At 44.0% G+C, this 23,389-nt stretch overlaps 1 protein-coding gene across 2 annotated transcripts in view; it reads right to left on the bottom strand.

The window, feature by feature from the left end:
* Adcy8 (adenylate cyclase 8) overlaps positions 1 to 23,389 on the bottom strand; it is a 241,015-nt gene that overhangs the window by 132,591 nt on the left and 85,035 nt on the right. For both annotated transcript variants that reach the window (XM_004634413.2, XM_012515414.2), the window contains exons 3-4: positions 11,044 to 11,174; positions 6,272 to 6,383 (exon numbers count right to left, since the gene is read on the bottom strand). In XM_004634413.2, coding sequence (XP_004634470.1) covers positions 6,272 to 6,383; positions 11,044 to 11,174 — 243 coding nt within the window. The remainder of the gene's footprint in view (positions 1 to 6,271; positions 6,384 to 11,043; positions 11,175 to 23,389) is intronic.

Raw genomic sequence — 23,389 nt, 5'->3', positions numbered from 1 at the left:
GCATATCACATAAGATGTGTGTAGTACATCTTATGTTTCATACATATGACCACAGAGATGGAAATAGCCACATATTCATATATATGTGTATGTATTTATGACAAGACCTGGCTTCTTATCTGTCAATTTGCAGACCTATATTTTTCCCCCGCATCTTATGAGCTGTCAGATGACTTGACAGAATTTTCCGAGCAACTTTTTCTATCAGAAACTGCTTTGAAAAGTCCATGGTAAGGAAGCCAGGCTGCTTGGGGGAAGCTATGTTTAAAAAGAAGAGTAGAGTGTTGACCTTCTTGCAAACTTTATCAAGTTAGTTTTATTATAATCGTTTTCCTGCCACATTTGTGGCCTTCATATGTTCAAAAACTTGGAAATTTCTAAGGACTTTATTGATACACATATATAAATAATAGGTAAGATACTCTCCAATAAGCATCAAATTATTAAAGATGGTTATTTTTGACAGGTGTATAGAAGTTCAGGGATGCATGCTCTCTGTGTTATGCACATCTTTAGTGTTTGAATTTTATATACTGAACAAATATTTCTTTAGTAAGGAGAAAAATCAGTAAAAAAGTGTAAAGAGAAAGTACTCAAAACAAAAAAATTAATGTACATTAATGTACACACCATTAATGTGCTTATGTGTGTGTGTGTGTGAGAGTGTGTGTGTGTGTGTGTGTGTGTGTGTGTGTGTGTGCATGGTCTCACTACACAGTTTGGATTCATAGTGCTCCTCCTGATTTCTGCCTGTCTAGTACTGGGATTACAGGTGGGTACCACACCTGGACCCCATTGCTGACTCAGAGTGCCCAGAGGTGGGGCCAGTGTGGCATGTGGTGCCAGGAATCAAACCCTGGTCCCTGCACTTACCTAAGTAAGCGCTTAGTCCGCTGAGCTATATTGCTGGCCCTTAATATACTTTTAAAAAAGGAATTATGTTAAAACTCAGCAAATCTTATAGCATTTCTAATGTTTTAGTGTATTTAGTACAGTGTCTGCAGGGTCTCACCACACAGATCAGACTTGTAGTGATCCTTCTTGCTTTTTTAAAAAAATTAATTTTATTGAGAAATAAATAGCAATGAGATAGTTTCAATAATTAATACATTACATATTGCTGTCTTCATAGTGGTTATTCATAGTACAAGATGCAGACATGATATCCTGTCCAAACACTATTAGTACAAATCTTTCTTCTCATTGAATTAAGAGAAAGTAGCTATATATATAGCTGTATATCTATCCTAACTATGTTGTATATACAGATACAAAATGGTCCTTCATTTGTATCCCCTTCTTTTGTTTAATTTTGTCAGAGATGGGTATTCCATTGCCATCGAAATATTGTAGGTGCCTGAATTCAGCAAAATAATCCAATATAATCCAGTAGTCCATAATAGTAGTGGGTTATCCATGATCCTTCCTGTTTTTCAGCTTCCCAAGCGCTGGGATTACAGACATGCCCTACCACACCCAGTTCTTATTGGCCATCTGAGTGCGCCCAGGGAGATGGGCCAGCACAGCATGGTGGGAATCGAACGCTGGTTCCTGAGTCTGCCTAAGCAGGCACTTTAATCCGCTGAACTATCTGGCTGGCCCTAGTATTTCTAATTCTAATTGTACAAATGACACACGAATTGATAGTCCTGGTAGCATTTAAACTGCAGATAGGGTTAAAGGCCCTCTAGGCAACAATGCCTTGTCACACACAAACACCATGAAAGACTTTGGGCCTCCCCAGGGGCTGTGGGAATTCACACTCCCAAGTCACACACATGTACTGTCTTTCCTGCCCACTAGGTATAAATTTATCTTACCATGTTTATAGATCAGAAAGAGTTTTTCACGTAATACCATGAAATATTTCCATGCATAAACAGAAAAGCTTGTTAATCTGTCGCTCACCCGGTGTTTGCTCCATGTCAAAAATTGAGGTTGTTTCTAATTTTGGCAGAAATTTACGACTATGATATAATGATGCCAATAATATAAAAATTAATACATTATTTTTCTTAAGTTATTATTATTATTATTATTATTATTATTATTATTATTTTCTTTTGCTTTTTTGCAGAACTGGGGATTGAACTCAGGCCCTTGCACTTGCCAGGGAAGTGCTTATTCTACCAGGCCCCTGGTTATTATTTATGTAATGATTTGAATGGAGTTTGAATAGGGAGACTCCTTTACTAAAAAAGATAAATTAACCAGGGCTACTAGTTTTTCAAGGACATGAATGGGTCAAAAATGCCCCTTGCTGAGGAGTGTGAGCCATGGCACACTGAGGAATTCAGATGAACTAAGAAGAACTTTCATAGAAGACTTTGAAGTCATCCCTGCATTTTAATAATGCAGGGCATAAACGTTGCAGCAAGGTGGATTTTCTCCTGTCTCTCTGTAGTGGAAATCTATAGCAAAGTGTCCAGCCAGGGCAACTGTGGAGCATTCTAGAGCTACAGAAGTTTGGTGTTTTGCTTTGTTTTTAAATCAAGTCCAGTCTCCCTTTATGCCAAAGCAGAGCTTACAGTGTAGTTGATTAAGTGACTTGTATAAGATCAGGGACTGAAAGAGTGATGGTAGGCTTTCTCATTCTAAGGTGTTTTCACTTGCAGCATTTCTAAGACTTGTCCAAAGAAGGTCCCTTAGAGTACCGAGGTGTTTTGGATAGCAGTCTGGGCAAGCGAAAGCGGGTGCTCTGGGAGTAACTGTGAGTGAATGGATAGTGCGTCTTTATTTTCAGTTAGCTTGTGCTGAGATTCTTATTTAATTTCTCCTTCATTTCAATTCTGATAATGAGCCAGGAGGCGATGGCTCAGATTATCAGGGAAAGTAGGCAGAACCTGTTATAGAATTAAAAAAATCCCAGGACACATGCCTGGAACAGTGCCCAAGGCCCTGCACATGGAGTTTTATGAGACTTTGATCAGGTTTCTGCTATGATGGCTGAGACCTTACTCCAACCTCAGGAGTGGGAGACACAAAAGGGACAGTTGCCAAGGAGCTCTTGCCACTGCTTGTGCAGTCATCCACCCTTACGCTGCAGGGTTCACTTCTTTTCTTTCTTTTATTTGGCTGAAACTTTCTCTCCAAAGCCTGTCCTTATCCTACCTTTACTAAATATAAGGCCTTGCTCCAGTTAAAGTTTGTCCTGATCAATGCGTTTCTCAGGGCAGAACAAACCTAGAAGCCATGTCTAGAAGGACACTACAGCACCCCAATAAGAACAGCAAACAGAGACTTGGGGAGCTGGCACCCTCCAGGTACAAGCCTAGCCCATACTTCAGTCTTGCCCTGCAGGCTGGCATGCTTGTGCAGCAGCACATCTGGACTCCTAGGCTGCAGCACAGCTAAGGGTTAGGAGCAAGAACCTGTCCTCAGCTGATCTGGGTTGGTATCACGATGCACCCACTCATGGTTCTGAGCCAAGTTTTTATTTCTTTGCACACCAGTCATGTGTTCTGTAAAATGGGAGCAATTCAAAGCCTGCCTTGCAGGTTGCTGGCAGAACAAATGAGGCATTCCCAGGAAAGCATTCGGCACAGGGCGGCAATCCACCAGGTGGTTCACAAATGTTTCACGTTTTTATCAAAATCAACAGTAAGTGTGTTCCATCATTGTAACTATGCTTAATCTGATATTCATTTTTCTCTTATAAGTTTTTGACTCATACCTGAGAAGACAGCCTTTGGCCTCTTGTACCCACTAGGACTTAGCAGGCTGTGCACTCTTGTTTCCTCTCCCAGGACTGTTAGGAGCAGCAGGGTAAAGAGCTCAGTCTACAGATGAAAGCCTATATACCTCCGGATGCTGCACTCTCCCCTGCAAGATTTGCTCCTCTTTTCTTCTCCCTGCTCATGTCTCACTAGCATCTCCAGTGCCCTTTATGCTCTAGCAATTTTGAGCTTCTTATAGCTCCTCAAACAAGCAGCATTTTTCACACTTCCTTGCCTCTGTACGAAGCCTCAGCCTAAAAGGCATTTGTCTAATCTGCTGCCAGCAAGGCTTCTGTTGTACCCCAAGGCTCAGGCTGCACAGAGCTTCTTCTCTGAGGTCGCCAGGTCACTGTTCCACCCCTAGGCACAGATGGCCCCTTCCTTTGTCCATCAGACTATCTGTGCTTATGATGGTTTGCACCACGCTGCTGCAGATTTTGCAGACTTGTCTCTTTTCTGCTGGGAGACTAAGAGTTCCTGAGCACAGGATGGGCTTTGTTTTTCCAGATTCTGGTGGTGATCATCATACAATAAATATTCAAAACTGATGGTTGAATAACTTGGGTTAAATTGAGCTTGACTGATCCTTCACTGAAGGGGTTGCTTTTGCCTATCTTTGAGCAAACACATTCAGAACCATAATAAGAAGTAGAATACATATACACAAAACTATCACAAAACATACTAGATGCAATGCTGAAAGGGGCCGCTATTCATGCTTTTCCTGAAATGTCTGGTCTTTCAGGTAAACCACCCCTCCTGGAAGGAAGAGACCTCAGTTTTTCACCTCCTCTCTTTCTATGCCAGGCTCTTACCAAATACTGTCCAGGAGTTACAACTTGTATCTCAGGGTTCTTGGCCGGGACCTCATCTCTGTGCTTTGTATCTTGCTCTGCCTCCTCTCGCAATCTCTTAGTTTCTTCCCATATGCAGAATAAGTTTTTATTGTCTTGGTTGGCCCTCTGCACAAGATATCCTTCCCTAAATTCTTCACCTAGCTAATTAGCTAAGTGAATAGACTACATGAAATAATTTTTTTAATTTAAAAAAATATATATAAGCATTCAACCACAATAAGATGCTTGTCATGCTCCTTCCCAATAAATCCGCTGAGCCTCACAGTAGCACTCCTTACAACTGCTTGACTGTTTTCTGCTTTTCTAATGTTACCTCTAACAGAATGTGTTATAAATGGAGTCACAAAATATCTACCTTTGTATCTCGTGTCTTTTACTTTGCATATTGCATTTAACATGCACTGATGCTGCTGGTATCAGCAGATCATTCTTCTTTCTTGCTTTGAAATGGCATTCAATTGTATTTGTGTATCTCATTTTAAAGATACAGCTTAAGCATCACTTTCTCCAATAGGATCTCTCTGCCCCAAGAGACATGGCTGGCCTCGGTGTCTCCACATCACTCCAGCTCATCTTTGCTGTAGCACATGGAGCTCTGTGCACTGACTACCCACTGACAAGACCGAATTATAGGAGTGGAGGCGAGTTTCCATCACTGTCAAATCCCCAACATATAGCCCCGTAACAGAACCCCTAGCAGGTGCTGTTCACACAGGTATGAATGGCTCTCCCTCATTCTGGTATACTACACCCAGTAAACCTTTACTTCATACACTCTTAGTTTCTACCACATTTCTGTGTAAACCCAGAACCCACTGCATTTCTACTTGAGCCTGGTGCCCACTCTGTTACTTGAGTGCCTTCAGGACTACACAGTGTGTTTAGGTAGCAAACATCGAACTCCTTTTTTTATTGTTATGTATTTAGTACAGGCTCTACCAGATGTACAGGGTCTCACTATGTAGATCAGACTCCTAGTGCTTCTCCTGTTTTCAGCCTTCCAAATGCTGGGATTACAGGTGCGCACCACCGTGCCCAGTCTCATTCTGTCCCGGTGCGCCCCGCGGGCGAGGCTGGCATGGCAAGCCAGGGATGGAGCCCCGACCACCGCACTCTGCTTAAGCACACACTTTAGCCCACTGAGCTATCTGGCCGGCCCCATCCAATTCCTTTTGTCTGTTTTCCAGCTTAGCTCTGATCAAGCTAGCTGGAAAATGAAGGTGGTGGGTTTTTTGGGGTAAAATAGAGCTCTCAAGACAAATCAAACAAAAGGCTGGTGGCATGGGCCAGTAGATGCCTGCTTCTTAAGAACAGGAAAATCCACTGCAGATAGTGGCATCAGCTAGAAACTGCATGCAGCCACCCTTGTGTCGCCCGGCACCCAGGCTGCAGCTGGGTGGCAGCCGCTCACATGCAGGGGGTATTATAATGGAGGAGTAGAAAGCAGACAGAAGACTGGTTTGATCATCATTCATCCGGCTGTTTCTCAATTGGGAAAATTAGTCTGACAAACCTCCCATTCAAGACAGATAAATAACTAACATCAGTCCCCAGGATGAGCAGGTCATGGGTCCATGCCCACACACACGATGGACACAAAGCAGTAGAAAAGCACGGATGACGGAGGCTGAGTCCTCTCTTCAATAGCTCCACATGCAGTCCCTGCAAATGACTAGGAGGAAATTAAATTCAACTCACATGGGCTAGGCGATCAAATCTGGCAAAGAGCTCATTCAGCATCCTGACCAGTTCCTGAGCAGACAAGGTCGTAGAGAGGTTGGTAAATCCTTTAACGTCTGCAAAAAGAATACTAAACAGGGAAGAGGGGTGAAAGAAAGCATATTAATATTTTAATCCATCCTGGAGACACACCAACTTCATCCAAATAAATCAACTGTCTGTTGTCTGAGATTGTAGCTCTTCCTGCAAGGGAAGACAGGAGCAACATCTCAGTATTTAACAATTATGTTGTCAGGGACAATCCACCCTGGAGATCAGGGAGAACCAAGGGGCCACTGAAAGCCTTTCATTCTGTACAGGACAGCGGAACACAGCTAATGCAGAACACTTTGAAGGGAACTGGTCACTATGAATAGAACAATTTGTTGAGAAAAGCAACATGTCTATGATTTGTCTTCATATTTTCACAATGAACAGCAATGCAGATGTAGTGGACATTGCAAAAACAGATGCAGGGGATGGGAGGAGACTGAAGAAGTTCATCATGATGGAGCCTAATGACCAGTACTGCCCCATACAGGCAGGCAAATAAATTTAGGATTTTTTAAAAATGATGAAACAAGGCAAGCTGGGAAACTTCAGGCAGAATGATTGAGAACCTAAACAGGCATGTTTTGCAAGGATTGCAGTGAGGCAAGGTCTGAATCAATTCCTATGGTTTGTCAGAAGGGAAGCAGGAATTCTTTAATGTCTTCTAAAATCCTAGAGTCAGCCACATACGATGGTGCACTCCTGTAATCCCAGCACTCCAGGATGCTGAGACAGGAGGATTGCAAATTGAATTCATATCTGGGAAATTTAGGGTGATCCTACCTCAAAAAAATGAAATGGAATTGGTAGGTAGTTCAGTGTGATAGCCCTAAATTCAATCCTTAGAATAATGGAACAAAACAAAACAAAAAGTATAAGAAATTAAAAAGGAGAAGAAAAAAAAAATCCAGCTCCTTTCAGTAGCCTGTATCTGGTAATCTAAATTAATTTGAGGCAACGTCGTGTAATAAAACAACCATTGTCAAATTCCTATCATTTTGTTCAATGAAATTCTGCGTTGTTTCTAATTGTTTTGTATTCTCTTTAAAAACAAAAAGATTAAACAAAGCAAAACAAAACACTTGGCAATTTCGGATGAGCATGACTCTGTCCATCGGGGCAAGGATAATCTGTCTATTCTGGAGCTGAGGAAACTGAGCCTCAAAGAGGCAAGGAGATTTGCCCCCCACCCTACTGGTGACATGTGGCAGACTGGGCACTGTCCAGTGTAGGAGGCTGCTCCCTTCGCCTTACTGAGCCATCTCAGAAACCTCTGAAAGGAAGGCTGGAACAACCGAAAGGATGTATGGCTTGTCACTTCCATGTTGCACCCTCCCTGAATCTTTAAAGGTTTGCTTTATGCCCTCGTGCTTTGTACATGCTACTCCTGCCCTGTAGTACAGCTTTATTTTTGCTACCTGCTTTTCAAGGTCTCCCTCACACACCAAGACTACTTTTATGGCGATTCCCCCAAATACAGCTGTCACCCCCACCTGTAGCCCCTTGCCTGGGCCTGAGCCCTTCTCTGTCAAGGCACTTAGCAGCAGCAGCACAGTCATAAGTGGCTAAGTGAGCTCCATCTATTAGCTAAGGAAGAAGAAAAGAGTGGTTAGTAGAGCCCACCTGCCCAGCACACAGCTGCCCTCACTGCCTGTCCTGAATTCATTCAACGGAAACACTCAGACTTGCGCCCTCTTCCCTCTAGGCCTGGCCTCTGGGTATGGTGAGTACACAGACTCTCAAGTCCCTCGCTAGAGCCAGCACATCACACCTGCTTCAGCACGGGTCCTGAGTGTGCACACTTAGGAGTTAGAAGCACAAATTTGAGAAACAGCGACGACGCTGTGACGCTTAGGTGACCCAAAGAGCAGTGACAGAACCCAATGCTGACCCTGCTCCCCCAGGGCTCAAGGTCAGTCTCTCTCTTGACTTTTGGCACACCCCAAAAGTCAGCCTGCCTACAGGGAGAGGGCACGCCCTTTGCTGACAGGAGCAATGAATTCTAAGAGGCATAATTAAGACCTAGAAGTGTACAGGGAAATGCTTTACAGGGAAGGGTCATCAAGTAAACAAACACACCAGCTAAAAAAAGCAGTGGAGGAGAAAGAATGCAGGGGGCGGTTTGCCATGAGGGGGATGACAGGCTTGGAAACAATTTTTCAATACTCCAAACACAGCAGCGGGTTCACTTTGGGGGCTGGAGAGGGGGCGGAGCAGCCGGTCTAGCTTTGTTTTCAGACGCCAGTGCCGCTTCTATATCCTCCTCAACAGAGTGGGACTTTTTTTTTTTTTTTTTTTTTTTTTTCTAGTTTGTGGTCTTATTTTAGCACTCCTTAGCCTCTCTGTGGCAGGAGAGGCCCCTCCAGCCCTGATGAAGTTTGCCTTCATCTTCCCAGCATCAGGAACCCCACAGTCCTGGGCACTGTGCCACTGTTACTCTGAGGCAGGGGACCTCGGGTGGGCGAGGGGGCTCTGCGCTGGTTCTTCTTCCCCAAGAACCTTGGTCAGTGCTTAGAGCATTGACAATAGGCAGGCAACTAGACTTTTATTTATTTATTTTTACTTTTTAATGAGAAGAATGTATTTAGTGGGAGAAAGAAAGCTCCTATCCCAGAGAGGGACAGAAGGAGAGGTCCCCGAGCGGGTGGTCCCCGGGAAGCTGTCTCTTCCAGGGACTTTTATGGAGTAAAACCATGCCCGTGAGGAGGGTCTAAGGTGGAGAAAACATGGGAACTCTCTTATGTGGGCATGAGGTGGGACAAAACTATGGTCAACCAATGATATTACAAGTGCCATTGCTTGGGTAAAATTGATTAAATAGGAATCAAACGGGGAAGCGAGTTACAGTAGGGAATGAGAAAGGTGACTTTGCAACTTTGGAAGAGACAGACACTCCTTGCTGTGGGCCAGCCCTCAAGACAAAAGAGTAAACAAATGTAGCCACATACTTCCTTAGGAAGGGGCATCAGGGACTGATTTTCTAAATAAGTATCAATCACCTTAAAAGAGCCCAAATGAGTCACCAACCCAGCCTCCAACAGGAAGAGACCCTGTTCCATATTCAACTAGACTTTTAATTTAGAGTGGTGTGAACTTCTGGAAAAGGGTCTTGATAGAATACACGAGCATGGCTGGAGGGGGCAGAGGTACCTGGACTTGCCCTGGACGATCAGATTAGTAAAGGTGATCAGAAGAGAAAACCAAGTAGGTCTTTTTTTTGAACTTGAGACTCCCCAGTGTAATGGTGTGGGTGTGCAGGCTTGTTTATATTACTTGCATATTTTTTTAAAAGTAGTTATTTTTTCCTCTCTCTCCATGGTGACAGGCACTGTCACATGTCGTATATTATTGTATTTATATATACTTATATAACTCATGTGCATTTATATAGAATCCATTTATCTATTTTCTGACAAAAGGTCCATCCAACTTCTGCTCTTTCTGGACCTGCCTGATCTCATTAAGCAACACTGCCACCAGAGAAGCAGATGGAAACTACCCTGAGTGCCCTGACTGCCCCACCCGTGCTGATTCCTTTGTACAGAATTCATGTCTGTATCTTTTTCACATGGCTGGCCGTGTCTCAGATGAGGTGAATGTGCATCATGTCTTCCAGGAAGGCTTCTCTACACATATGCCTCCCCCTTCTCTATACATACGCTTGCCCCAACGTGGCCTCTTCTCACGTTCAATTATCAATCTTTGTCTATTAATACTAGAATTCCGCTTTGCTGACTTAATAATGGAACTCCACACTGTGTTGATTAATGGGTACTACTATTCTGGAATTAGATAAGTGAGCTCCTATTTTTGGTGGCTCTGGTTCCTGGCTCTGGAGTGCACCTCTTACCAGTTACCTTTTGACCAAAGACTGCTTGGCAAACTCAAGCATCCAAATCAGGGTGCAGCTGCATCTGCTGAAAGGTGTCAAAATCATGACTGCTGGGCATTCCTGAATGTAACATATGTAGAGATGCCAATAAGAGTTAGCTTTCCCCCCTACCAAAGATGGGAAGAAAGGAAAGAAGGGATTAAGTTGGTCATTTTTTAGAGTTGTTCAATGCGTGTATTTTTATCCAATATTTGGTAAATTTTTACCTTATAATGTTTTTTTTTTGGGAGAGAAATACAATTTTAGTATATGTGCTGCCGAAGTGAGCACTGGGAGAGAAATACAGTTGTACAGTATAAGCAGAAAATTTCAGATCCTTGTTCTATGGGTAGCCCAAGAAAATGACAGGAACCAGCCAATCAGAGACTTCTGCCCCAGATTTCAACATGAGTGGGGGTCAGGCCAAGTGAGCAACATGCGGTTTCTGTAGGAACAACTGCCATTGGGGAGCACTTTGGCAAGGAATAAGGGTGGGTAACACAAGCAATGAATTGCTGAGTCTCAGCGGCTTCAGCTATTGGGGGAGAGGGAGTTCTGCAGCTTGTTGGCTTCTTTACAGCCCATTTCTCCAGCCTGCTTTTCTATCCTTCCCAAGTTATTCCTTGAGCTATCCCACAGCCTATCAGTGTATTTCTTTTAGGTTTATTTTTGGAAATGCAGAACTCTCTGATGAATAATTGCTTCTTAATGAATTAATCAGCCCAGCGAGGAAAGGCCCTGACGTTCAGGCAGGCAGGAGTGACAGCAGTGTGATGAGAGCCCCTGGGCACACGTGAATCATGCAGAGCACCATGGCAGCCTTCCCCACCTGACGTTCTCGTAACGATGGATGTAGATGCGATGGAACTGGTGCTGCAGGTGCTCATCTTCCACGTTGGTCATGTCATTGATCATTTCCAGGACAACAAACCGGGGGAGCACAGACAGAACGAGCCGTTCCTAGAGGCAATGAAGAGAGACAGGCTTGTTAGGCCAATCAGTGAGCCTCTGGGGGTTGGTGACGTGTATGGAAGACTTGGAACCTTTAGATGAACTTGCTGGGGAGGAGCTAGCTTCATTCCATTCTAGGAACATGACAAATATCTGTGGAGTACTTACCATTTGTCAAGCATTGGTTTGGTGTTGGGTCTACTATGGAGAATTCTATGAATGACGCTCTTACTGTTATGGAACTTACATTCTAATGAGGGAAACAGACAGTGAGCGTTATTTAGCAGACATACTCCTACATATTGCTGAAAGGTAACAAGCACCGTGCAAGATCAAAGCATGATAAAAGAGTACAATAGTTTATGGCATGATTCAAATCAAGAATTCGGAACAATCTTTTCTTGCAATTGATGTTTACATTGAGATGTGAAAATTGATAATGAAGCAGCATTGTGATAAGACAAGGAAAAGTCCAAGAAAGGGAATAGCCAGTGTGAATGGCCTGAGGCAGAAAAGAGCAACAGTGTGCCTGGAGGGCAGCAGTAGGAGTGTGGTGACAAGAGGTAAGGATGGGGGTGTAGTTGGAGCTCATAGCATGCAATGTTTTTGCATTTGATTTCAATAATAACTGGGAGCCATTAGGTGGTAGCAAGCAGAAGAACAATGGTCAAGAACTGACCTATATTTTAAAAGTTTTCTGCAACTGTGCTTTAGAGAATGAAATATATATATATATATATATATATATATATATATATATATATCCCCAAAGTCTCCTGTGTTTAGCAGTGAAGATTTGGCAGATGATTCCATCATATGAGTGCTGTATTCATGGATGGTTGGATCCACTGATCAGTACAGAGCTGAATGTGCTACTGTAGGGAAGCCCTGGGTAGATAGCAGTCATGAGGAGCCTGGCCTGGAAGGGTGTACTATCTCAGGTGCCTTCCTCCTCTGTGCTCTATGGCTGCCATGGTGGGGCAGCTTTCCCCTGCCATGCCCTTCTGCCATGCTGCCTCTTCCTTGGTGCCTGCCAACCACTGACTGAAGTCTGAAAGCCATAAGCCAAACCATACTCCTGTATACGGTGGGCATCAGATATTTTGCCCTGGTGACAGGAAAGCTGATTAGCACATGGGCCAGGGGGAGGCAGAGGCCAGCTGATAAATTTCTGCAGTGACTCTTGCTGGGATGTGGTGCGGAGAAGACCATGCTATTGGTGACCCACGGAGGTGGCAGGAGGGATGGAGAGTAGGGCCCCTGTGGCTGGGTTCTGAGTGTGGCTGATAGGGAGTGGTGTGATGGTTACAGAGCTGGGGAACATGCGGGAGACCTTGAGCTTGTGAGCTGTTCACTCTTGTCAGTGATGAAAGGAAGTGAGAAATGCAGAACTGGGAAGTGGGGACCTCACACACGACAGGTTATTAATCTTTCTATTGTGATCACTGCTGTATGTAGAAGGAAAGGAGTTGGTTAACTGGCTGCGGAAACTAAAGCTTAGGAAGTCCTTGTGTTATGGAAACCAAGCAAGAGGCTGGCCTCTGGCAAGTGATTTACTACAGGGCTGAATAGAGTTTGAGACAGGTGGTTTCAGTTGCTTGGATCTTCACAGCTATGTGTGGATCTTGGGTATCAGCATCAGCCATCGTCTCATGCGTTTCTAACCGAACTCAGAAGATCAGCACAAGATAGCACAACTTAAAGACCAGCTGAGTCTGGAAGACAGGAAGTGAGCTGCACAGTCTGCGCACCAGGGTACAGTCCTTTATCGTACTGTTCCTCGCTGGGATTTCTGGTAGGATTTGAAAAGCCTTGGAGTTTGAGTCCGGTAAGCATCTGGTTTCTGTCTCTATCACTTAGCAGGAATACAGCATCACCCCTCTGTGCCTTGGTTCCCCACTTTGGTAGAGAGCAATGACATTGTACATTTAACGAGGTTGCTGTGGCAATTCGATTCAACAAGATATGTGAGAGACTCGGCATTATTCCCTCCTCCCTCCGTTGTTCTCTACTTAATCTTGCTGTCATGCAAAGGGCTTTACTAATGAAGGGCTCACTGAGGGTCACAATGATGATACTGTTTCCTCTCTGGAAAGCTCTCCTGTCATGGACCTGAGAAGTGTGCTTTGTGTAAATGCCGCTACATCATGTCCCTTTCGTGGTCATAGTGCTGTTCTTCAGTTTCCTAGGTACTTATTGTGGCCCTGTTCATACCATCGCTGCTGGGGCATGGATGCTTGACCACTGTGGGAGAGGTTTAATTCAGACACCAGCACTTTGGGCTGTCTCAGAGAACCAGGCAATGGAGCTGGAATAGAGGGTTCGTGCACACCATGGGCCTTGGGGCCAGTTTGCAAGTCTTTAATAACAAATTAAGGTTTTACTAGTGCTTCATGAGGGATGATTTCTATGAACTGGAGTGACAGAAAAAGGAAGCCAGTGATATGGAGAATTAAAAAGTGGTTGCATTAGTCAGTTTTCCTGCTTTGGAAACATAATACGGTACCCAACACACATAAATCCAGGGGAAGTGATCAGAGTCTTAAAAATCTCCTGAGGGATTTGCATATCAGAGTGGATCAAGAACTGCTGGCTTCTCCTCTGTCAGGTGCTACGAGGTATGCGATGATACTCAAACCTCACTGTACTTCTTCAAAGGAGGTATTTGCAGAAAAGACTGAATTCATGGTTTAGTATACCAATTACCTAGGTTGTAAATAACAAAGGATTCAATCCAAATTCCCTAAATGGAGTTCTTTCTGCTATACCAGCTCTATATCCTACAAATCCTAATTCTAACCCCAGTCATTTGGTCCACAAGGCTCTTTAAGAATGTCTAAATTAAGGTAGCAGGTTATGATATTCTTATGATATGATTGTAAGTATCCAAAGAGGCCTCAGAGAAACAAAATGTTCTATTCTGTCAGGGAGGTGGAGAAGTTCCTGAATGAGGATACTTAAAAAATGGGTGAGATGTCAAACATCTCTTTATTAATTACCATATTCATTTATTTATTCAACTAATAAATATTTATTGAGAATTTCCTGTACATCATCTCAGCTCTAGGTATAGGAGAAATATAAAGAGAAGGATAGGCAAGATCTTAGAGGGAAGTTGTATAGGTAGAGGTCAAGAAGCCCCATGGATGGTATGACTGGATATTCATCCTCAGGGACCACTATTTATATGGCTTTTAGTTTACTTGTGACAGACAAGGCAGCAATTTGGCGGGCATTACAAATAGCCTACTTTAGTTACCATAATTCTAAAGTGGTGCTATCTAGTTGTAGATTAATAAATGAGAAAACTAAAGGTCAGATAAGTAAAGTGACTTCCCAAGATATACAGCAAAAAAGGGCCAGATTTTTTTCTTTGTTGTTGTTGTTGTTCTAATGTATTTAGTGCAGGGTCTACAGGGTCTCACTACACAGATGGGACTCATAGCGATTCTCCTGTTTTCAGCCTCCCAAGTGCTGGGATCACAGGTGCACCACCAAGCCCAGTCTCAATTGCTGTCTCAGTGTGCCCCAGGGGTGGGGTTTCCAAGGCATGCTGGGGATCAGACCCCTGTCCCTGCATCTGCCTAAGCAGGTGCTTTAGTCCACTGAGTTATCTGGCTGGCCATAAGAGGGCCAGATTTCTGGTCTGTCAGACTCCAGAACTTCCTGGACGCTTCCTCTCCTCTTCCCAGAGAAATCCATTTCTGCAAAAACCATTCAAAGACTAATTCTCCAAAATGGAGAATCTAATTACCATTGAAAGTAGAAAAGCATGAAAATGTCTATAGTTAAACAAAACATCCACGTGGTACTTAACGATAACTTAGTTGAATTCTTAATGTGAACAAGTAAAAATCAAACAGAATAGTACAGGAAATCAATGTAAATATGAAGTGATGCCAGAATTTTTGTGGACATGTATTCTGCAAACTAAAAGAATTTTTTTGTGTGTGAGAAATTAAGGATTTTGCAAAGATGTCCCTGTGGCAAGTCTGTTTTTATGAAACTCAGCTGCTGCTGAGATATAGGGACCCTGCATTGGATTTCTTGATGTGAAGGAATGTCTCAGAAGCAAGTTATTAAAAACAGTTTGTCTCACAACACAAAAAATGGTGCAGATTGGTGAGGAAAGAAGTCCATACTATATTGCCAAGGATAGAGTGCATGTATGACCAGGTTCGCGTGCCGCAGCACAACGTGTGTCTAGTTTTGGGTCTACAAGGCATGACCAGAGTGTTAGCAATTGCAACGTCTTGGGTTGCTCATTTCCTGATACATGTGCTTTTTGATCAATATGGCTCCATAGGTTCCACTTTTGTTTTTTACAATAAGCACATATTTTCACCCAGAACCAATGAAACAATCTTGTCATTAAAAAAAGCATATTTTGTTTAAAATTAAACCATGAAGCAAGGCAGTGGTGTCTTATGATGAGGCAGGGAAGTGCTGCTTTTCTCTTTGGCTCACTTTTGCTTTCTTCCCCTGCTCCCAATTGCTGAAGGATCCTGGACAATTTTGTCCATCCCACGTCCTGTGTGCGGAGCGGGCCATGGAATATTTGTTAAGTTGAAACAAGTGCATATTTCTATACTATATGCTACTGGGAATTCTCCCTCGAATGTCCTTTCTCCCTTGCTATTTCTTCTAATGAGCACACAGACTACGACTGTTCTCCACAATTTAGGGCAAGTCTCCTTTGGTGAGAAGGATTAGTCATTCCCTCTGATATTGTATTCCTTTGTGTGATTTCTCTCACAGCAATTATTATACCACATGGTGCTCGTCTGTTGATGTGCCAGTTGGTAAACTAGGCTCTTTATCTTTTTATATCCAATGCTCAAACATAACGCCTTACATAAAGAGACTTCAGTACATGTACAAGTAATGAATGAACAAGCCCCTGGTCTGACCAGAAATGCTGGAATTGATCAAGTGAACTTGTAAGGAACCACTAACCTCAAACAATTACGCACTGGTACCCTACAGGGTTCTGAATCTCAGCAAATTTTAGGCCAGGATTTTTCATCCCGAATCCAAAAATCCTGAAATAGTTACTGGAAATAGCTCAAGGGACACACAGATCCTCCTTGCTGTTTTGCAAGAGCTGAGACTGCAACTGCTTCAGGGGGAAGATGTGCTGTGGCCTCTGCAGAAAGCTAGCGCAGGGCAGCAGGTCTGAATCCCTTCCTTGGAATGCAGTGTGCAGCAAATGACATGCTTCAGGGCGCAGGAGCATCTCCAGGGAGCACCCACGAGCGCCACCAAGCCCACAAAAAGTGTGAACAGATTTGTTTATTCATCAATGGTGATTTATAAGCATGTGGGTGGTGAAAACAGCCATTTCAAGGGATTAAAACATCCAGTTATAGTTGGTGATAGTTGAATAAATGAAAAATAATACATGCAGCTCGCTTCTTGAGGGCTTCAGGTCAAGGTCACCTGTTCATCCCTACTTCCTACCTGCGGAGCCATGCACCCCTGTTTCCAACTCCAGGAACTCTATCTTGTTGGATTTATTGATCTCTTCCTTGATGGTGGTCACAATTTAATTTTCACTAGATTTTATTTTTCTTTAAAAAAAATCTGTCTCTTCCACATGAGTGTAAGTTTCAGAAGTGTTCTCATGTTCCTTTTTTCTTTCTTTCCTTTTTTTTTTTTTTTTCTGGAACTGGGGATTGAACTCAGGCCCTTGCATTCCCTCTTTCTTCTTCTCATTTCTTTCTGTACTGGAGATTGAACCCAGGGTCTTCACAGTGAACTCCATACCCAACTCACAACCACTCATGAAACTTTTGTTAAAACAGAATCTTGCTAAGTCACTGAGTGACCCAGACTAGGCTTAAACTTGCCATCCTCTGCCTCAGCTACCCAGAGTGCTGAGATTACAAGTGTGGCCCACCCCATCTAACTAACAGTTTGTCTCTTTAGTCAGCATAATAATCCCAGAAAATAGAAATGAATCAGTAAATATTAGGATAAATTAAATAATATATGTTTTTAAAATTATTTATTTATTTGGTACAGGGTCCTGCTACATAGTTCAGACTCTTAGAGATCCTCCTGTCTCAGCCTCCCCAGCACTGAGATTATAGGCGTGTGCCATCATACTTGGTTTTGGTGGCTGGCTCAGGGGTGCTGGCACTGCATGTGGTACTGGGAATCGAATCCAGGTCCTTGTACCTGCCAGGCAGGCACTTAGACTGCTGAATTATCTCCCTAACTTTCCAATATATATTTGTTGCATGGTTTCTACAGTCAATGAATTTGATTCTTGCCTTTCTAAAAGTAATAATTAATAAGAGTAGGTAATATTATAGAGTTGTAAAGTAAGCTTTTCTATGATTCATTATTAAAACACAATACTACACTAAAATATGTATTGACACACTTTGTTTGCATAATTCATAAAACATTTCATTGAACCATCCATTCTCTACCTTTGATATAGTGATTACAAGGTTGCCAGAAAAAAAAAATCATGATTGCCTTCTTTAAAGGCAAAATGGTTGGATCTGGCTGCACAATTCATAGGCTCTTCATTTAACCTTTTTTTTAAAATTATGTTTGTGTGAAATGTGTTTGGAAATTAAGTAGCTATGGGACTAGAATGCATCATTCCTGTAGCAACTTTCAGTGATGGTATCTATACTCTATCTGCAGTGTATGGAGTACGGTGGGAGAACACGCTGTCTGAATAGCATGGTGGGGGAGGTAGACCTTAAATCAACCAAGCACACCAATAACTGTACAACTGCATCTGTAATATGTGCAGATTGGAGACACTGAGAGTCCATAAAGAGGAAACAGACTTCGGTGAGCTGTCAGTTGAAGTGCATATGTGTGCACGTACGCATGAGAGCGTGTTTGTGTGTGACGGGTATAGAACAGAGGCTAAGAGGAGAGGACAGCGTGTGGAAGGTCGAATTGAAAAAGAAGGCATAACATATTTGGGGAACCCTAGGAACCATGACGAGCGTTTAGGAGGGCAAAGCAGAGCAGAATGTGGTGGGGAGATGGAATTTGAAAGCGCCCTGACTGATCTTTATCGTAAGAGTAATAACGGCAAGCATCTCAAGTGTTTTGCTTGGGAATCCAAGATAGCATCAGCTTTGGCACTTCCAATGTACTTCCAAATAAAAGTGCAGGAAAGGGTAGGCTCAGTGAAATGGTTCATACGGACAGACGGAAAAGGGAAAGCAGCTAGGGGGTTAATGGAGTAGTCCAGGCAAGAAAGAATAGCTTAGCCTAAGTTCCCTGCAGTGGAGGGGAGACATATCATGTGCAGGAGGAATATTTGGAGACTTGCATGCATGGGACTGTGACTTCCTTCGTCCCCTTTGTTGGGCTAGTGCTGTGAGTCCAATCAAATGGACTTCCCAGAGGCTGATGTTAAGATTTACTCTGTATTGAAGGTTGAAAATGACCACAGTGGGAGTACCGCTCAGCTTCCTTTCTTTTGTCACTGGCAGGAATCACCAGTGGACTCTGGGACTATACACCAGATGTCTAAAACTGTGCTGCAGTCACTCCTGGTGACTGAAATGCCTGAAGAAAACAGGCCTATTTGTCCTCTTTGGGCCACATTCACTAAGCAAATAAAAGTCTTTGTCTAACTTTAGGCTGCATGAAGAAGGAGGTTTTCCACAACCAGCTATGCACAGGGGGGAGTGAAGCAACCAAAAGCAGGCTTAGTTCCAGTCAGGGCGGGGGTGGGCAGGGAAGCCACCTTGCCTGCAGGATGGAAGCAGAGTGTGGATGCGGTGATAGCAGAAGATGCCTCAGCGGCACAGAGCAGTTGCACGTGGCCACAGAATTCAAGAAGGGGAGAGATGAAATGCTGTCCGTGAGCTAGTTTAGATTGGATAGTGGCCCAGGAGTGAGTGAGCGGGCACCAGCGGAATGCCGGGCTGCTCCTTTGTTGAGGGCCTTTGGGGTGATTAGTAGAGCACCTTCTACGACTCTAGGCAGGCTGTTCCCTGAGGACTGCTGACTTGGTCCTCATTTTAATTTACTGTAGTTCCTACTTCTTTTTAAAAGGGGAATTGAACTCAGGACCTTGCACTTGGCAGACAGGCACTAGAGCCACTGAGCTATACCCCTGGTCCGTGTCGTTACTACTTCTTTTTCTTTTAATCTTTATTTATTTGGTACAGTGTCTAGCTATGCAGCTTGGCCTTGTAGTGGTCCTCCTGGCTCAGCCTCACTAGTGTTGGGATTACACATGTGTACCACCAAGCCCAGTTGGGATGGCCTGCCAGTGCACCATGTGGCACCAGGAATCGAACTCGGGTCAGGCACTAGCTATCTCCCCAGCCCCGGTAGTTCCTACTTGTCATCAGACCACTTCCTGACTTTAAACCTGGCTGTTCTCAAGAGAAACGGCAAACCCCTTACAATACCTGCGGGCCAGTTTCAGACGCCAGTTACTTCTTGCCACACTCTGCTTCCTGCTCACTGTTGGCTAGCAGTACAATAAGGAGATTATACTTCCTGCAGACCGCAGCTGCATTCTGACACATGCCAGTTTCTTGGACGTCTCCTCTGGCAGTGTTCACCACACGTTTGCTTGCCTGTTTCCCAAGCAAGACTACAACGTTTGAGGGCAGTGATTGGGATTGTTAGCGACCTCTGCATCGTGTGAAAGCAGTACCTAGTAAGTACCTCAGGAGCAAACAAGTGAGTGTATGGACAGCAGGCGCTCTGCTCGGTGCGTGGCTGCACCCTCCATTGTGGCCATTATTGTTCCTGCTGTGGAATGCCCAAGAATTGTTTGTTCAATAGATGAACGCCACTAATTCTTTAGTGGCAGCACTCATTCAGTCCTCGGAGGTAATGGCATCAGTGTTTTCATGGGAGGTTTTAAAATAAAATTTTCATAGCAGAATTTTCTGCCCCCAAGCCTGCCTGCCTCCAGCCTTTTGTGCTGCTGGCAAGTGGCCCAAGTCCTCCCTCTGTAAGGCATTTTCTGCCAGCCAATGGAGGTTTTCCTGGCATCTGCTTATAAAAGCCCATATTCACCACTTTTGTTTCCCTTGCATTTGTTTGCTGCTTGAGAAACATCATTCAGATCCCCTGAAAACATAATCTGAAAGAAAATGGCCTTTAATACAACTCTCAGCTCCCACTGCGGCCCAGTGTGTGCTCTCCCGGCTCTGGTGATGAGAAGCCCAAGTCTCTCCTGAAGCCAGACCGCCGCCCTGCCCTTTGCACTCACTTTGGCACATCTTTTCCTCCCTGTGTTTTCCATTTGCATGAAAAGAGACGCCAGGCTGATTCCAAGTCCCTCTGCAGCTCCAGGCTGAATTCCCCTCTCCTCTCACAGAACACCCTCGCTCATGGCATGGAAATGTTTCAGGCAACAATGCTGCAGTTCATTCAAAGGAGACGTCTGTTCAGGTGGAAATAGGGAGGGACTTAGGATCTTTACTTCATGCAAATGATTGCAGTGGGGAAGAGAAAAGGAGCCTGGCTGCCCTGTGGTGGTGCAGGTGGCACTTCTGGACTCCTGAGTAGTAGCTGTTGCTGTATTTCTTAATGGTTTTAGGAACAACCCCCTAGCCTCAGGCATTCCAGCTCTCTCCCTAGCCTTCACTCGGCTGCAGTCAAAGCAGCACTAACCTCAGCCAAGGTCCAGGCACTGGGAGACACTTACGGCGAGGTTCGAGGCAATACCATGCTCTTATATTCCTCACATCCCATGTAACTCTCCAGGAGCTTCACACCCATTGTCTAATTGGAACCTCACACGAACCACAGTGGCTATCTTCATCCAGTTTTGGATATAAAGATATTCAGGATCAAAACGATTAAGCCAGGCAATTCAAAGTTTTGTTCTTGTGTACTGAGCAGCGAAGACCTAAACCTGTGTTCCTTTTCTCTCTGAAACTTGGATCTAATTCATACACTTTCTGAGCCAATGAGTGAGCAGATGAACAGTGCTGGTGTAGCGATCATCAGAAAACATGGCCAGTTCATTTGATAGAATTAGTATTCTACAGGTAACCAATGGAGCACGCTGGGTATTGAGTGGAACTGGTGAGAGTCACTGCTGGGACTCAATGGCCAGTAAGATTCCTTAGGGAGACTGAGAACTGAAGGAGTCATCCCTAGGAAAGGTTGAGGGAAGTGTTTCTCCTGTACAGGGCAAGAGCAAGTGCTGACACCACAGTCTATTGCCTTGCACTGAATGCATTCATTCACTGAACAAATCTCATTGAGATTTTACTCTAGAGAAGGCAGTGTGTTTGACATTATAAATATAGCAGCAAACAAGGCACAGAGGCCCCCATGGGACTTGTGGGCTTAGCTCTGGAGTGCCAGGAAGCACAGGTGATAGTCATGGTATCAGAGAGGTCCAGCAAAAGAGGCTAAGAGTATCTTGATAAGCACTGTGACAATCTCAGTAGCGGAACCTTGCTACTAAAACTGTGAAAAGATAAGCCAGAGCACAGGGCAGGCAAGTCTGTCGATGTCAGATGAGGGGAGAGAAGAGAGGACAAGGCAGGCTTTTGTGTAATTTATCACCCAGACTCAGAGCAAAGACAGAAACCAAGTGGCCAGGAAGGTCTTTAGATACCTGTGTGGTTGGCCTCAAAAATAAGAATGTGCTCATCACTACAAGAATGGTTCCTCACCTCAGTGTTTAAAACTGTACAATTGAGGACACGTCACCTCTGTAAGTTTCCCCCTGCCAACCAGCATCTCTGAATCAGCCCCTGGACCACTGAGGTGTGGTAGAAGCTCTCCTGGACTCCCTGCATTCATCTTCTTCTGAGGCTTAGCTGACACATGGGCTTAACCCATGATCTGCACGTCCTTTCACATGCATCACCCTAGGAGGCCACTGAATGGCTTACAGCGGGTATAAAGCCTCACTCGTGTCTATAGTGTGGATTCAATCTATAGCCGTGGAGCTTGCTCACCGATCCAGTTGGTGGTCTTACCTGTTGGTGGACTTGATGTAATAAAATATTAGATAAAAGTAATATATAAGAAGGAAGAGCAAGATGCTGTTTATAGGAATATAAGGAGAGGTGGCTTGAACACAGTGGGGTTGAGCAAAGAATGAGGGAAGGGCAGGAAAGGAATCGCATGACACAGTGGCTAATGCATGCTTGTAGAGGGGCAGACTTATAAAAGAGAAAGCCTGGAGCTACACCAGCTGCTAGGATCTGTCTTTGAGAAAAGGGAGCAAAACAGGGAAGCTGAGATGGTAGTGAGTGACTGCAGAGGGCGGCCTGGAGTAAGAGCCACAGCACGGCCTGCAGAGAGGCTCTGGGTCATCCTAATGCTAAAGTCGTTCCTTCCCAGCTGAGTGGGGGATATCCACTTTCCTCTCTGCATCGGTTTTCTTGTCCACAAATTGGCAAAAATAATAATGATATCCATTTCCAAGAGCTATGTTGAGGTTACATGAGTAGAAGGATTAAACAGTGTCTCACACACTGTAACCACAGCCCAAATATTTGTTAAATTCATGGGCAAGCAGGCTCTGTTTTAGGCATTGTTTTTATTCTCTAACTGTATTTTGGTGCTAAGTGTATTGAGCTTTTAGAAAAAGGATGTTACACAGAAAATAAAGGGGAAATGAATAGATACCAGAGTGAAAAAGCAATTGGGCCTTTTCACTTTTAAGATTTTTAGCTTCGAAAAATTTTGTTGCCAACATCTTGACAGTGGCAGTTGAGTGCCTAGTATTATAAAGGACTTTTAGGGAATTTTCCACTTCTCTCTGCTTCGGAAAGCTGAGTGCGAGTGCGGCTGCACAAGAGGAGTTGCTTAATTGGCTCCAGCAAGCGCCTTCCACTGGAGGTGCGCCGATACTGATTTGGGGGCGGCAGCTGGAAGATTGGATGGCATCCATTTATACCTGGTATGATAACTTTTACGCTCTTTTGAGCTTAAGTTCATTCATTGGAAGAATGGAAGAAATTGTCTGTACTTCCCAGAATAGTTCTTTAAACTACATGCCAAACCTTACACAGCTCCTGCTACAGAGTTGGGATTCAGTAAACAGCAGCAGTCATCAGATGTATTTTGATTCATCTCAGCAGCCAACTTGGAAGCCACGGCCTGCATTAGACTATAATCAATATTCTGGGAGCTGCTGTGCACCTTTAAGGAGGAAGTACGGACTTCACATTTCAGGGATTTTCTCTGCGTCTTTTCAAAAGTAGTCTTTCAGGTCACTTCCTTAACATTTCCTACATACACCAAATTGGAAA

The sequence above is a fragment of the Octodon degus genome, unplaced genomic scaffold (genome assembly GCF_000260255.1).
Source record: "Octodon degus isolate 3935 unplaced genomic scaffold, OctDeg1.0 scaffold00062, whole genome shotgun sequence".
NCBI lineage: Eukaryota > Metazoa > Chordata > Mammalia > Rodentia > Octodontidae > Octodon > Octodon degus.
Note: the sequence above shows the minus strand (reverse complement) of the source record. Positions and strands in the feature narration are given on the sequence as shown.